The 16,607-nt window shown below is 44.0% G+C and overlaps 1 protein-coding gene across 3 annotated transcripts in view; it reads right to left on the reverse strand.

The window, feature by feature from the left end:
- The window catches only part of nlgn3a (neuroligin 3a), a 169,070-nt gene that overhangs the window by 4,357 nt on the left and 148,106 nt on the right, over positions 1-16,607 (reverse strand). For all 3 annotated transcript variants that reach the window (XM_046406261.1, XM_046406260.1, XM_046406258.1), the window contains one exon: positions 8,603-9,392. In XM_046406261.1, the coding sequence (XP_046262217.1) occupies positions 8,603-9,392 (790 nt within the window). The remainder of the gene's footprint in view (positions 1-8,602; positions 9,393-16,607) is intronic.

The raw sequence follows: 16,607 nt of genomic DNA on the forward strand, positions 1-16,607 counted from the left end.
ATGTGGTATGTATTACACTTTATGTAGCTGTATTGACCAACTGTATTGTACTATCAATTTATTTTCCTGGTTCATCTACAAGATCTCAAGATCTCCATGCAGCACAACCTCATCTCTTCTGTCGGCCACCTCTCTGCAGACAATATGTGCCTGTCTGTCTCACCCCCACCATCTCCTGTCTCCCCCAGATGTTGTTCTTAATTCAGTTCTGATGCAGCCCACCCACAAAAACCAGGGCAGAGGCTTTAAAAGTAAACACATATGAATAAGTCAGCAGGCTTTAGGGCTCGCGTCAGGAGGCATCTTGTTGTTGATAATCCAGCGCTGGTGGAGCCCCTACGCTAATTGCTCTGGGAAGGCAGCGCAGTGTGCATTGGCATCCAGTGTACTGATGCAAAGTGGACCATATTAATCAAGACGCTAAGAGGAAACTGCATGTATGTGTGTGTGCTTGAAGAGAGAAGGGAGGGAAGAGAGAGAGAGAGAGAGCGAGAGAGAGAGAGAGAGAGAGAGAGAGAGAGATATTTCTTGCATGCAGTACCTCTTTTGATCTACAGAGTTCACTGTTCCACTTTTCAGTTATTGACACGTTTCCTCCACACCGGATGGCTGACCATTTCAATTACAGTGGAGCTATTGATTTATTGAACAAATTAACATATAGCAATCTCCCACAGTGACACAGCTCCTTGTAGCTCTGTTGCTGTATAATGTCAGGAGTTGTATGAGTTCATGCCATTGCTTTTGATGCTAAAATTAATTTCTATGGAAGACCCTGAAGAATGGTGCTGCAGTCTTAAAAAAAAAAAACAAAAAACAATAACTGATGCTAGAGCAGAGAAGTTAAAGCTGTGTTGTTACAAGGAGGCAAGGCTCTGCGCGACATTTCTCTAAATGTCACAAAATATCCCTTTGCGGGACTGATTGCGATGCCACTGGCAAGCAAAGTTCAAATTTAGGGATACAGCGGCTACAATGTTTTTCTGGCACGCGCTGAAAACAACCTCCAAACATAGCCAAGAGAATTAAAAGCCATGCCAGAGGAATTCACCCTCCATCCTCTCTCCTGTTCGTTTCTCTGCTGTCAATTTTTCTTTTTCAGGTCAGTGCTTCTGGGAGAGGTGAGAGAGATAGAGGGGGAGAGAGAAAGAGAGAGGGAGGTAAAGCTAATTGAGATGGCTGAAGCTGAATCCCTGGACCTGGGCCGGTGTCAGCAGAGCAGCCCGTAAATAACCCCTTTTATTAGGCTCGTAATGATCTCCAATGAATATTGACAGCCAGCCTATGATGACTTTGTAGCTGAATATCAGTAATTAAGTTTCAAAGGAGTGGGTGGTGGAGGTAAGGTCATATTGATCTCCCCATGCGCAACATGCCAAAGAACAGGACGTCAATGGAACAGCCTGAGACGTGGTTGTCTGCAGCCTGCGTGCTCCATGAATTCTCACAGCAGTCTTTTGCGTGTTGTCCCACACTCGTGCAAGCAAATTTTCCTCCCTCTCTCTTCCTCATACACGGTACATACACGCACATGACAACAGTGATGGAGCTCAGAGCAGTCTCAGTTAATGGGAATTCTGGGCATTTCCATAACACTGCAAATTGTCTCTTTTCAGGAGGGTCAATTTGCTGAATTGTGATGGCAAAAATATTGAAAAAGTGCTTGGATAAATCTCACAAAGCAATCAGTGTGTGCAGGGAGCAAAGGGAGTAGTAGTGTAGGGGAGTTAGAAAAGCTCTTTGGTGGCTGGCTGGCTGGTTCAGTGCAAGTGAAGATGAATAATTTAGGGAACAAAAAGAAATCAATGTGCCATCTTTAGTTAATTTGATTTGCCGCATTAGAGAACAACTGGCTGCCTTATCTAATTACACACACATATGCTTGGGTAATTGTTGCAAAGTCAATAGTAAACAGGCTACATTCCTTTGAACAGTTTCTACCACTGCTGCTCAACTTTGGGCTACATGCTGGCTTTGAAGTCCTGCCCTGAGCTTTAAAGTCGGAGGGAGTGATCTGAGCTTGGTGTGTGTTGTTCAACACGGTGAGGGCTACTAGGTAATACTTCTCTATTTGTACTGAGGTGCAAGGGCCCAGTGTGATGCAACATACTCAGAACCAATTTATAATGTTTCCTGAGTGCTGTACTGTGGTGTTCCCCATCTGAACATGGTAAAATAGTGCTGTAATCATGGCTGAAGTTTTCTGCAGGCGGTTCACCACATCACACCGGAACATTACAATCCAATAAAAATAAGAGTCGAATGTGAGAGTGAAGCTGATGATATACATTTAAATCTTAAAGGTATCTCACAGGTGTTATTGTGGCTTCCCTTTGTACGCATAAGAGGACAAATGGCATGAAACCCCACATATAATTTCGTGCAAAACAATAGCTGAGACACCAAAAAATGATTAGCTTTGAGTGTCTAAGCCTCTGCAGTGAGCAGCATGACTGTGTGAACAGAGACATTTTGTTTTGGCTCTGTGCTCTCTTTAGGATGTATGTAAAGCACTGCAATGACTACTAAGTCAGCTGACATTGGTCATAGCTGAATACTCAGGGATGCAGACAGATATAAAATAGATTAGGCTGGAAAGAGAAACTTGAAGATATCAACAGTCTTCTGATCTCGATGAGCTGAAGAGTTTTAGAAGTCACTACACAGTAAGAAATTTTCATTAGAGATAAAAAAACAAAACCAAACATTTATTAAACATTATTTTAGCCTGTCAGAAATAGGCAAGCTGAAATGAAGGGGGTGTGTGTGTGTCAGGGGGTATTTCTTTGCATGATCATTTGATGTGTCTGAAAAGCCTGAAATTAAAGCTGACACTCAAATCTCTTGGTCACCGTATCACCTTTCATTCAAACATTCAGTCTGGTGATAAAATGTTGAAGTGTGTGTCATTGTTCAAACACTTTCCGAACTCGCCGTACGTGTTCAGCCTCATAGAAAACACCTCACTGTGCCTTGTATGAACAGCCCCGGCATAATGTGATGTTTGTGGTCCTGTTGGGCTCTCAGAGCTCTCCTGCATTAACTGATAGCCTGCCACCTCCTGTCAGACCTCCCACTTAATCTGGATGGTCATTGGTGCTGTGGCTGGACTCCCAGGCAGAGCAGAGGGATTATTACACCCATAAAAGCAGGCGTTTTAATGGCCTTTCAGATTCCCTCTGATGTGTTCATATGGCTGTGATACTATAAACCACCGCCTTCATCTCCTCCTCAGCTCCCCCTCCTCTCATGCTGACCCGCTGACCCCCGCTAACCTTGGCCTGCCATGCGTGTTTAAGTGCTCCCATGTGTTTATATCTGTGATTGACTGGGAGTTTGTGCATGTGTGAGTGTGTGTGTGTGTGTGTGTGTCTGTGTGTGCATGGTCACATCACAGTGTAATGACCTCTGGGACCCACACAAGTGCAACACTTGAACACAGGGCATGTCACATTTCACAAAGCAGTACATGCTTTGTTGTGGTGATGACGAGCCTCTTCAGGATGATGAAAGAAGAAGGCTTCAGTCGTTATTAAACTTCTCTTCTATAAGGTGCTGTACCACCTGGATGACAGACCCAACTCGCCACTCTACATACACATGTGCCAGAACAGGGACTTGAGCTCATTACCTATTCTAAGCACTATCTGCAAGCACTGATGTAAAAGGTAGATAAGGGGGAAGAATGAATATCATTTTCTTTCTTTTTTCCATTTCCCATGTACCTCCCTCCCCTTTTCATCCTGATGTAATTTGAAGCGCTTGAATGATCATAGACCTAGCCATCACCAAATCTGAAAAGACACGTTTAGGCGCCCTAAGGCAGAAGACAAGAATCTATTTTCACTACACTCAAGGTCTCTGAATACTGAGCTGAGCATACCTTCTCAATATAAAACAAGGAACATGAATTAATTCAGTGTCGCTGATGCTCATTTTGCTAAGCCTCTAAAATATGCAAAGTTGAAGCCTTTTTTTTTTTTTTTTAGTCATTGTTGTTACCGTTGTGTAACCAATTCATCCCCTGCAGTTGTTTTCCTACTTACCAGGTAACACAAAGTAAGCAGCTAATTGTAATTTTTAACTCCAACAGAAGGTTCTCAACACCTTTCCCCAGCATTCTGTGTAAATGTTTTATAAACGCACTCGGTCTAATTCTGTTTGTACTTTGTCTTGGCGATGCGCAGGGTGGCAACATCCGCACTGAGTGGGCAAATTATCAGGCTGTGCTCTTTTACCCTTCATGTGGTCTCACGCTGGGGCAGAGGGCTGAGTGATGCGTGGTTCATATTTAATGGCAGCCTTCGGTTCAGCGGGCTAAGTGATGCAGGGCGAGGTGCTGTGACTTTGGGGCGTGCAAAATAGTTGGAGGACACAGCTCTCAGACCACTCCTTATTATGGATGATATTGATTTGTTTGATTAGATGAGTGGCAGGAAACAAAACATGTCATCCAACACATTCCCTGCATTCCCTTTCTCCCTTTATAATCAGCTTTCTACCTCTTCCAAATTGCAAAATTTGTAGTGTTTATCCCTGTTTTAATCTGACAAACACTGTTTTAAGGATGTATACATGCAGATCTGTTTCCTTTTCTCCTCCTTCTCCCCTGCTGTCCTCCTCTCATTACATTCAGCACACAGCATGGACACCGATCAATTGCATCCAGACCCCTTAACAAGCCACACCACTTCCTTACCTTCTCTAATGCAAATCAGGATATTGGCTACAAATCTCCTATCAAGTGAGTGCCTATTTAATAGAGTAGGTAGGATGCTGTTTGGGACTGTGTTGTTCCACAATGCAGAGCATTCAGAGACTCCTGGTGCAGGTTGAGTTGGCCGTAACGAAGGAAATTGAAGGGAACAGAGGGATAATCTGGAGAAAGGACAAGGAGGGGGGTTAGGGATGAGTGATGTAACTACTCGACAGCTGGCTTAAACAAAAGGCTGAGGCAGTGCGTGAATGAGGTCAGACGGGAGAAACAGTTGATGTATACGTGCTATTAAACCTACAGAGGAGAGCTGTTCAACTGACAAGAAGGAGAAAGCCCAAAAAAATCAACAAGCAGGGCTTTAAATCAGAGTGCTGGCTGTTAAACTGCATTACAGGCACAATGTAGTTACGTCTATCTACATTTGTTTGGGTGGCAGCCATTGTCACTAAAGACAAAGGAATCAATACTGCATATTTTAGCTCATGTTGTGAGCGTAAAACATGAGTTTCTTTTTTTGTATAGAATAACGAGGGGGACGGGGGATGGAGGAGCAGTGGAGGAGAGTGAGGAAAGAAATTCAACACATGACAGCGCTCTGCTCTTTAACTACCTAGAAGGCCCTGCACAGCATGTGGCACAGCTCACATACAGAAAAGAGGAAATGAGCACCAGCCAGCAGGGAAAAAAAAAAACCTGGGAAGATGGACCAACGTATTTATAGCACTAATGATACATAACGATTAATCTTTTCTGGGCTTTTCATCATTCTGTCTTTTACTGAAGTGTTCTGCCAGGGTTTTTGTGTACAGCCACGTTGCTGTGCTTGCATTTCTGTTTAAGAAGGTGTGGAAGTCACAGTGTGTGGACTTTTGGCTAAAGTTTTGGGGAAACTGCTCAGAGGAAGTTGTGGCAATAAAGCGCAGGACAATTTTGCCTGTCAATAGTAAAACAAATGCTGCAGCCAGAGAAAGAAAAAACTCTGAGCTGAGTAAATCCCCTGGCTTCTGAAACATCCCTAACTCTCAGGAAAGAACAGCCTCATAGTGTAAACACACACTATCGCAATCACACTCACACACATGCACACACACACACTAAGAAGATTTGACAGCGTGCACTCTCTGTATGCTTTTATGCTTCACTGACACTGATGGAGGAAAAAAAGCGCATGGGCAGGGATTTGCCCTGTAAAGATGACACATGAGAGCCAGGGACAGGAAGAGCTTTGGGGAGGACGGTGCTATGATACACACTGTTGACATGCAGCCCAAGTGTCTCAAAATTGTATCACACATGTTTCTACAGCTGATTTAGAGAGGGGGCAGAAAGTGCAATCTAGGCCAGTTCATTATGAACATCTGGAAGGGGAGGGAGATATAGGGAAGATGGGTGTTGGAAGGACCAAGAAGGCAAAGGGAATTCAACTGGGCCTTAATTAAAAGGTTGGGTGGTGTTGGAGAAGATATCTATATCCCCTAGTGGGGTCCACATGAGAAGGATGAACTTGAGGATTTACAGGAAATATCTCACATTCCCTCCACCCCACCCCCACCTCTGGAGGAGTTGATGGTGGAGTCCTTGAGTTGGGCTGGGGAAAAATTACCCTTTGAAGCAGCACACTGAGTTTTCTATTATCCTGCCATCTAATCCCAAACTTTTCACTATCTAACTGTGGTCTGCATGTAATCCCCAAGTCTGGAGTTACACCAATGCAACACACCACCGATAACATGGTGCGTGAAATCTAAAATAGTTTACTTCCCTACCGTTCTGTTCCAAGTCGCAATCAATCGCTGATGCAGAAATATACAAAACTGACAGGGGGTCAGCAAAAAGTGCAATTTGTTGTTTTGAATTCTGCTGCTTTCCAGGGTGAAGGCCAGGTTAGGGTTAAGCCCAGCTTACTGCCCATGGCATTGTGTTGAATCTGAGACATTTTCTCATTAGGATTAAACACAACCTCCCATCTCATAACAGCACATAACATTCTTGAAATAACAAGTAAGAAAGTCCATATGTATCTACAAATTGCAGCTTTGTATGTGTTGACGCAAGATGGCTGCCAGGCAGAAGAAACAGCTGTTTAGCACTAGCAGCACTGATGGACCTCAGTGTTTCCCTTGAGGAGCCAAAATAGCAGCCATCAGTCCATCTGCACTAGTCTGCCTTCAGCAGTTCACGAATCTGGCAGAGCCGTCAGCTCCGAGGCTCAGCCTATCAGCCAGACCACTGGATGTAAATGCCACCTGATTGGACAACAGATAAAAACAGAACAAGATTTCAGACTGCATCTCGTTCAGGATGGGATCAATGCCTCTCTGGTAACAGGGATCGGACGGTCAAATTAAATTTCAGTTGTTAGAAATGATTACTAGTAGTCATACAAAATGGCCAGATTCAGAGATGGGTGGGGGTGAAATTGAGCATATTGTGGAGCGGGAGTCACCTAGGGCACGAGTGATCGACTCAGTCCACGCTGAGGGAATCGATACCACCGAGGGCAAAAGTTTGATATGTCTCCCTGATAAGTCTCTGTGTCTTTTGGGCCTCGGTATAATAGAGCTTAGATAGCATTTCCAGCCATACACACACACACACACACACACACACACTCACAGAAGTACACAAAGGCAGACAGCCCTGCACATGGAGTCAACCCAAACAGTCAGCCAAGCGCAAAAAGCACAACACACACTCAGGAGGAACATTTAATCTTCCTCAGATTCAATATGTCTCAGCTTTTCAGATTGGGACTCAGGAAGTTGAGGCAAAAAACACCTCTGAAAAAAATGTCTTTGTTGAAAAATGCCTTTTCTGTCCTATGCTTTCCATTGTAGACCTTCCTTTTCCTGCAGCTCATTTTTCTGTAGCACTAGCATAGGACTCAGGCAGGATTTCTCTCTGTGATTTTCTCTTTATTCTTTTTGTATTATAGTTTGTACTTGTGTGATCACTGATTTTACTAATTTGCAAATACTGGTATTTTACTCACTTCAAAGACAAATGAATGAAATGTGTGAATATGTTTTTGTACTTTTTATTATATTGTAGCATGTGAATGTCATCTATTCATTAATTTAACATTCAACATTTTGTTAACCTCCTGTTAGATTTATTTTTCCCAACATGTATGTTTGTGGTCTAACTGCAGCAGTTTGACTTTTTGACCAAAATGGCTGCTGCTCCATCATCACTGCCTCTGGTCCACTGCTCCTAGCTTGAGTTCAACACCCAGGATAATGCAACAAGTCAACCTCAAATCAAGGTAACACTTGGCAGACTAATGTCAGATTGCGAATACATGCGGCTGAAATGAGTTTCCTCCGCAGAGTGGCTGGGCTCAGCCTTAGAGATAGGGTGAGGAGCTCGAACATCTGGGAGGAACTCAGAGTAAGGACCACTGCTCCATCAAGACCAGGCAGTTGAGGTGGTTCGGCCACCTGGGGAATTGTTTTGGGCATGTCTATTTGAGAGAAGACCCCAGCGCACGTCCAAGACACGATGAAGAGGCTACATCTCCCATCTGGCCTGGGAATGGCCCGGTATCCACCCAGATAAGCTGGTGGAAGTGGCCAGGGAGAGGAGGGGCTGGCCTTCCTTGCTAAGACTGTTGCCCCCACAACATGGACCCAGATAAGTGGATGAAGATGGACGGACGGACTAATGTCAACCTTAGCTACGGTGGTGCTTCCTTGCATATGATGTGTATTTCTAAAAAAGAAATGGTGCTATGCCTATATATTTTATTCCCATTAAAATGAATCGATAGGAGCATCAATTCGTATCAATACAGATTGTATCAACACCTGTGCAAATAAAATCTTAACAATACTGATCCTTAATTGAGATAGTTGATAAAAAACAAGATACAGTCATTTTACTCACCCAGTCTTGGCAAAGTTGGTCCAATAGGTCATGACCACAGCACTGAGCATGACATCGTTCTTTGAGAAGTTACATGGGAAAAGGTCAGTAGGACCAATCATAGGAATTCCAAAAACATAGGGCACCTCATCCCCATGGGCGGCGTCTGACCAGGCTGGCTTCATCAGGCTCTGGCAGTGGTGGTAGAACGCGTAGAAGTAGGTGGGTGAGCCATAGCGAGCATGGAGATCAGCCGTCACCACTGATGGCTCCACCCACTGGTGGTCGGTGAAGAGAGCCACCAGCGTCTTTCGCCTGGTCTCTGGATTGTCTCTGTCTGCCCAGTCCGTGTACATGAACTTAATGGTCTCCCTCAGTGTGTCCTTTCCTTCCGGATACCCGTACAGACTGTCCACAAAGTCTGACACGGAGAAGTCAAAGTCGTTTCCAGACACACCATCCTCTGAATCCACCACGTTCTCCACAAACCGCAGCCCTTCACCCTGGTTGACCCCCAGCATGATGTCGTAATTTAGGAACTCACCCTGTTCCATGAGGATCTCAGGGTCATCAGGGATGACATCACCATCAATTACAGGTCCAAAGGCCACGTGGTACCTCGCTGGTTGTATGTCCTGCTCCACCAGCTCCCTGGAGCTCTTCTTCCTCAGACAGTCCACCATGTCTAAGGTGTCCAGGACATTACAGCCCACCTTCTCTGCCAGGAGACGTGTATACTTGACCGGCTGGTAGTTCACCGCCCAGCTGGAGAGGGCTGACCCGCTCTGAATGATGGCTCTGTGGAAAAGACCTGCACAAGGACACAGGAAGAAGAGACAGGATGATGTTTAGTGTGTCACTATTATAGAGGATAATTCAGTTACGTGCTATACTACATGATAGTTTTTAATTTTGTTGCTGCCATGATCAAAAGGGGGCTGTCAGCTACATAGCTGATAAGAATAACAAAGGCCAGACAGAACAAGTCCTTGTTGCCACACAGAACAATAATGGAATCATGGCTGAGATAATGAATGTGCAGATGGTCTGGTCTCACAGACAGCTCGCAGACAGAGAGGAGAATCAGCACTCTGTCTGTCATCTTCTCTTCTTCTATCCATCTCTATATGTTCTCTCTGTAATAATCTCAGTATGTTTGCCAGGGGCAGCGGCTGCCTTTGTTGCAAACAGAGGGTGCATTAAAACTGTCAAAACCGGACGATGCTTTAACAAAAATTCATTTCCTTGGATGAAAAGCAGAAATGCCTGGTTTAAGTAGTCTTGAATATATGAACTCTGTACACATTTCGTTGTGTTAATGTACTTTTCAGGGTAGCTTGGATGAACCTCAAACACTGCAATTATAGACACAGATACTCATTTTTGCAGTCACACACACATATATATTCACACACAAGTCAGTTAAAAGTCTCTTCTTTTTTTTAACCTGAAAGATCACTAAATTCCTAAGGAGTTGGTGGGTGGATTGCTATAAATAAAACTAGACTCCTACTCCCTACATTTGCAGAAGAAAAGGAACTGCACATATTCACCCGGTGAGACAATGCAACACGATGGCACAATATGAAAGAAGAGCAAGCTGAACAGAACACCATGGTCTCTGGCTTGTAATATATAGAAACAGAGAGTCAACAGATCATCTATAATGTGAATCTACATAGGATTTTGGTGCTCATGTGTGGGTGGGCTATAAAGGGGGCAGAAGGGGCTCAGAAACCAAAGTGAACAAATCTACTCTAGTCTCACAAATTAAATTACATCTTAGTTGCAGTGCAGTATGAAAGGGTTCTAAAATGACCTTTCACCAAAGGAACAGATCCCAAATAACAAACATCATTTCTTCAGAATCAATTGTGTCTCTTTTGAAAAAATTCTCCTTACATACAGGAGAGTGAAGGAGATACAGGAATTAAAGCAGGGCAAGGCCACAGAAAATGACATTGGAATTGGGCAGACCTCCATCACATCATCGCTGATGCTTCACAGTGCCTGTCTTAATAGCGCTGCTCATCTGTCCTTCTGATATGGTTTTCCAGATCACAAGTGCTGTTTCAGAATCTGAGAGGGAATCAGAGGCGAAGCTCCCACCACTTGACCATGTTGCTTTATTGCTCATGGCATTTTCACTACTGAAGTCAAGGGATACCACTGAACCCACTGATACCAAAAGCCACAGCAGTTGAAACGCTCTCAAAATTGCAAGCATCAAAAACAAGCTGTTTGACAATTTTAACATTTAAGCCACAAAGACTAGAGGAGAAATATGCAGGCACGCAGACTCAGTTTGTGATATTTCAGCATCAGTGTGGGTGGCTGTGTTGAAGTCTTTGTGTTTATGAGGTAAACAGCAGACTTAAGTGCCAGATATATCACTTTGGTAGTCTTAATCAGAGGCAGCGGGGGGCTTATTTCTTCTTGGCGAAGATGAAGTGTTTATTTACAGAGCTATTTACATTTATTTGTTCGCAAGTAGTAAGTAGAATTAATGTGTCTGGGTGAGTGAACTGTGAAATGTTTCTGTGGTGAGAGTGTTTACTAGCATAAGCCACACTTTGTGTATTTGAACAATGATTTTGAGGCTGAATGTGGATGTTGGCAGCAAAGATTTCAATACATGTCTGAATATAACTTTCTGATTTAACCCCATGAAAGAAATGTTTGTTTTCCATCTCCTGCATCATGTTTCTCATCTCTTTCTACGTGGATGGGACCATCGGCTTTCTGGGGCCTTGCCCTGCCGCTGCCCTTTAAGCTGTCTTGTGGTTGTGCATCTCTGCAGGATGGTGGCCTGTGCCGTGTCCCAGGGAGCGGAAGCAGATGTCGAGGGTTTCACCCACTTGAAAGCATTAGAGGGGCAGCCGCAAGATGAAAGATGGCTGCTTGGTGGCAGGGGGTGGGGCAGGAGGAGGCTGGGGCTTAATCCTGCCATCCCTCCCTTCTCCACCTCCTATCCCCTCCCTTCTCCTCCTCTCACTCTTTAGTGATATTGCCTCTCTTCACATCTCAACTCAGATTGCGCTGTGCAAACAGAGCCAGTCATGGTGCAGGGAGTCTGTCCTGAATCCCAATGCTGCCAGCCATGCCACAGCCACTTTCTAAATGTCTTTGATCAGAAGTTACTGTAGGAAAACGTTTGCCGGCAGAGCAGCTCCTCTGATTGCCAAGGCGGTTTGACAGACATACGTATATCAAATCCGTTTGCCATAATTGAAGAGAGTGGCTTAAATAACATGGCTTGGTCCCCTGTTTGTCGAACCACCCAAACCCACAGATGGCCAACTGCTGAGGAGGCTGCAGCTGGGTCGACACTACTAGATTTATCTCCCGCATTGGTTGATGAAAGGGAGGAAGTGTCACTGAAGCTTTACTATTGTTTGTGGAGAAACATATAAATCGAGCTGTCACCGAACCGATAAATATGTATTAGAGCTGTGTGTGATGAGCCCCACTGTGGTAGGAAGCTCACTGGGGAAGGTCAGAGAAAGAGCAGAGAAGAGTACAGGCTCTATCGCCCACTGAGGGACTCGGCTAATTATCCACACTGGGAGGTGTATGTGTGTTTCTGAGTGCTCATGTGTGTGTGTGTGTGCATGCACGTGTATTTGGGCTGACTTTGATTGATAAGACGCAAAGATGATGAATAGACGGACAGAAGACAGGCATCATCATGATGGAGGTTAACCAATTTTGACATTGTTTTGTCTTTAGGATCTACTCTGACAATCATGTAGCGAACAATTACTCAACATCCCTATGAAATAAACAGAAAGAGCATGATTCAACACAATCAACATGTGTCACATTCATATCTAGCATCTTTTACTCAGCAAAAGCAACAGATAGCCCCAATATTATCTGCCCGTGTTTGACATGCGACTACCCGACACCCAAACTGTGAGCAGATCCATCAAACCATAGCGTTGCTGGCAGATTGAGGTCACGCTGAATTATGACTGGAGCTCCAAGGTAATCACTCATCGGGTCCCTGCTAAAATGCTGTCGCGTCGCTCTGCAGCCGCCCCTGCGCTGCGGTTTGCCGACCTCGACCGCGCTGCCCCCCCGACTAGACACCCGTTAAATGGGCATGCTGTTCAGGCCCTGGACTGGTGGAGTGGCTTGTAGAGATAATTCACCGCTGATGAGAAAAAAAAAGTTTGACCTTGGGGACCTGATGAGCACCGCACAGGCTAGAGACAACAATCCACACACACTTTCACAGGCCCAAACAGACACACATGAGTTTGGGCCAGTTTCTGACAACGCCAATAAGGCTGAAAAGCTGATACTAACAAACCAGTGCCGCATCACTACGAAGAGACTAACATGACGTGGCTGTGCTTTGGATTACTGCTGACATATTACGTGGCAACTATGGACATGTGTGAGTGTTCAGTCCGTGTTAATGGACAAGGATTTTCTTTTGGTGGTGATTCCAGTAAGCGCCATAAATGGTTGTACTTTGTAATCTGGAGCAGCTGGCAAAGATCACTGAAGCATCAGCGGTAAGTTTTATCAGTATGGCCCTGAGATAAATGTGACTATAAAGAGCATCCTGCAAAACCACTACAACCTTAACAATGTCATCCAAATTTAAAACACTAAACAAAGACAACACTGGTGTTAAAGCAATGTCTGACAGATGACCTTGACAGTTCACATTGGACAAGTCTCATTTTATAAGCCAGGGATTCATTTTCTTAACAGTATTCCACATGACTTTAAGAGCTAATATGTAAAGCAGCAAAATCTTATCAAAATTCATCTCATACACATAAAAGCCATCACAAGGGAGGAATAACGTGGCCACAGGGACATGTCTTCCTATCTTTCTTTTTTTTTATCTTATACTGGCTTTTTTTGTCCCCCTCAATCTTTCCTCTGCACTATTTTTCCTGTGTTTCTCTCTATCGCACTCTCCCTGTTTCTTTTTCTGAGGGACCATGCTGAGTCCCTCCCTGCTGATTATTAGACATAAGCCTGCGTTCAGCGAAGCCTGAATCCTCTGAGCCATCTTACTTCCACCATCTCTTCACTGTAAGCAAATCTCCACAGACCCAAGGACTATGCAGAGCCCCCTCTGCTGCAAACATTTCTCTCCGTCTACAGCCAAACTAGGCTAGCACTCAGTTGGACACACTCAATAAATGTTGCTCTGCCTCTCGTGCTGCATTTCACTCAGGCTCTTGTTTTTTCTTCCAACCCCCCCCCCCTTCTCTCATCTCCTTTCAGGAGCCACTGTGTTATTTTTTCTGATATGATGAAAGATATATGAAGTGGTTCAGTCCCACCTGAAATATTTAAAACCAGGGGAGGTAAAAACTTGTAAAATTTGCCTAATCGTACATTCTTGGCTACTTCACAACAGAGGGTTAAGGCTACTGTCTCCATGGCTACTGCCTACGGTACCACAGGCTGTATCCACTTAAACACAAGTGCCTCTGGTCTGATCATGCATTAGTCCATGGATCATTTCACATTAGTCTGGCAGCCCTGAAACAACATCCTACATTGTTTTTCTGTTCCATTAAAGTCCCCCTACACTCAAAAATGTGGTTTACGTATTGGTACTTCAAATGAATGAATGACCTTCTCTGTGCCAAATCATGTAGGATCAAAGTTTGACACTAGAAGGCTGTTTTCACAGCCTGGGGGTAACATTTTTCTGTGTGGACTTTTAAGGGCTGGGTGTTCTCCTTAATATATCTATGAGATGTACCAGCCTGATTTTATGAGATCACAAGCAGTTTGCTCCAATATGAAACATAAAAACCCTCCAGTGCACATCCGCTGAGAACGGACATTCAGTGAAGAGATATATTGCATCAAATAGTAAAGGATCGCCCCCAGACATGTTTTAAGATGTATATAAAATATTCTTCTTTGAATAAGAGTTTGCATTTTATGGGTTTTCTACAAATGTTCAATTATCTTATTAAAACCCTTAAACTGACATCTACTCCTTTTGCGTCATTTAAAATTTCAGAATCTATAAATATGTAATTATTTTTCTGCTCCAAATTTTAACTCTTCTCCTACCTCACTGAACAGTCGGTTCTCACTGTATGAGAACAGCAGTGGAAGCTTCAGGCTTCAACATTGCACTTGTGTATGCTGAATACTGGACCAGAACTGGCTTCCAAACTAGTTGTGATGTCACAAATCAAGCTTGTAGGCCCACCCATTAAAATTGGATTTCCAATGAACAAAGTCAAACTTTCAACATTCAGTAGATAAATGTGAACACAGTCCTCAGGGGTCAAACTCTGCACATACATAATTCTACACAGTTGAGCTCAAACTGTAAGGACAAGAAGAAAAATGCATTTTTGAGAGGAGGGGGACTTTCCACCAACATCGAATTTGTCAACTTCAAAACGAATGATGCTAATGGAATAAGGACACGGTCAAGGCGAGGTTTTTGAGACAGTGTCACTTAATACACCTTCTGGATTTCCTCAGGCTACAGAGGGAGAGAGAAAGAGACTGTAGGTTAAAGCACAAAAGCATCCAGGTAGTGTGCTTGTCTATGAGCAGTAATCCAAGCAAGACTGTTATTTGCAGTACTTGTGTGCTTAAACAAAATGAAACATGACATATTATGGCCCCAATAGGACTTAGTACTTATGATTCATTGCATGCATGATTTGTTTTCTTGCTCTTTTATGGCTGCAACTATTCTTGTTACCTGGATTCACATGTTTCCTCTAAACCAGATTTACTCTGGAATGATTTCGTAACAGATGATCCAACAGGACAGCTGCCAAAAAAAAAAAAAATCTTCCTCCCAGAAACCGACTGTTTTGTTTTGCATGGATCAGGACACAGAAGCAAACTGCTGCCTAATTCGTACAAAACTGAAGTCTGTCTTACATGCTGGGAGGTGTTGTATCAATATTCCAGTGAAGAAAACAGGGCTTTGAAAACAGAAGGAGTGCAATGCTCCCGTTTCTATCATGTCCATATAGAAACAGTGTATGAGGGGCAAGTGTTTTCATCTATCAGTTTGAAGCATGTTTCATGCCAGCCCGCATAATGTTGTTTGAAGCTGCTGGTCCTCTGCTCCAGCCCCTGTAGAGACTGCCTGCTTGCCTGCAGGCTGTGGCTTAGGCCAGATAAAGAGTTTGATCCATGAGGGTGGATGGAGGGAGGAGGTAGGGAATGGGAAAGCAGAACAGAAGAGAGACAGAAAAGAGGGGGAAAAGACAAAAAATGGAGGAGAGAGGAGGGGAGAGGAGGGGGGTGAGTGAAGAAGATGACAGGAAACGGAAAATAGCAGGAGGCAAACGGGAAGGAGAGGAGAGGAGAGGAGAGGAAAGGAGAGGAGCATAAAATGACCCCATTGACAGGCTGTACTCAGGTTCCAGGATCGATGTGCATCTGAGCCCAAGAGTGATATCTCCTACTAATCACAACGTGACATCCAATGGTCAATACCACACACTCCAGGCCTCATCATTACATGCATGCTGGCCTCTCTCTGTCTGCACGCACAGCACAACAGGGCCACTGCTCCTCCTTGAACTCATCAATCTGGCTGCTAATCGCAGGCGTACACACCACACCTGAGTTAAACAGTAATTGTAGACTAATTAACCAAATTCATTTCAGGCTAGAAACTGGCACTGGTTTACCACACAGGGACATCTCATATTAGTGCATGCTGTCAATCCTAGTAAAGCACACTAAGCTGAATTTTCAAACGCTCCTCTGTAATTGTCTTAACTTTCTGATGTTGCTGTAATACTGTCCAATATGCCAAATTGGACCTGGCAGTCTTAGCAGCATAGCACTGTTTGGGTTTTTTTTTTTTTTAAAAATCCTAGGTATGGTGCCCACAGACAGAAGCAAAGGCATAAATAGGCATGTACACACACCTTATTACACTTAAAAAACAGTTAGGCTGCTGTTAAGTGGTTTGCTGAAGGTGCTGAGGCAATAATTGCAGAGTGCAGAGAGGCTCTCTTCTTTTTATCTGGTGACTGACAGAGTTCATGCAAAATCCATG

Source organism: Scatophagus argus, chromosome 12 (assembly GCF_020382885.2).
Source record: "Scatophagus argus isolate fScaArg1 chromosome 12, fScaArg1.pri, whole genome shotgun sequence".
Lineage (NCBI taxonomy): Eukaryota > Metazoa > Chordata > Actinopteri > Scatophagidae > Scatophagus > Scatophagus argus.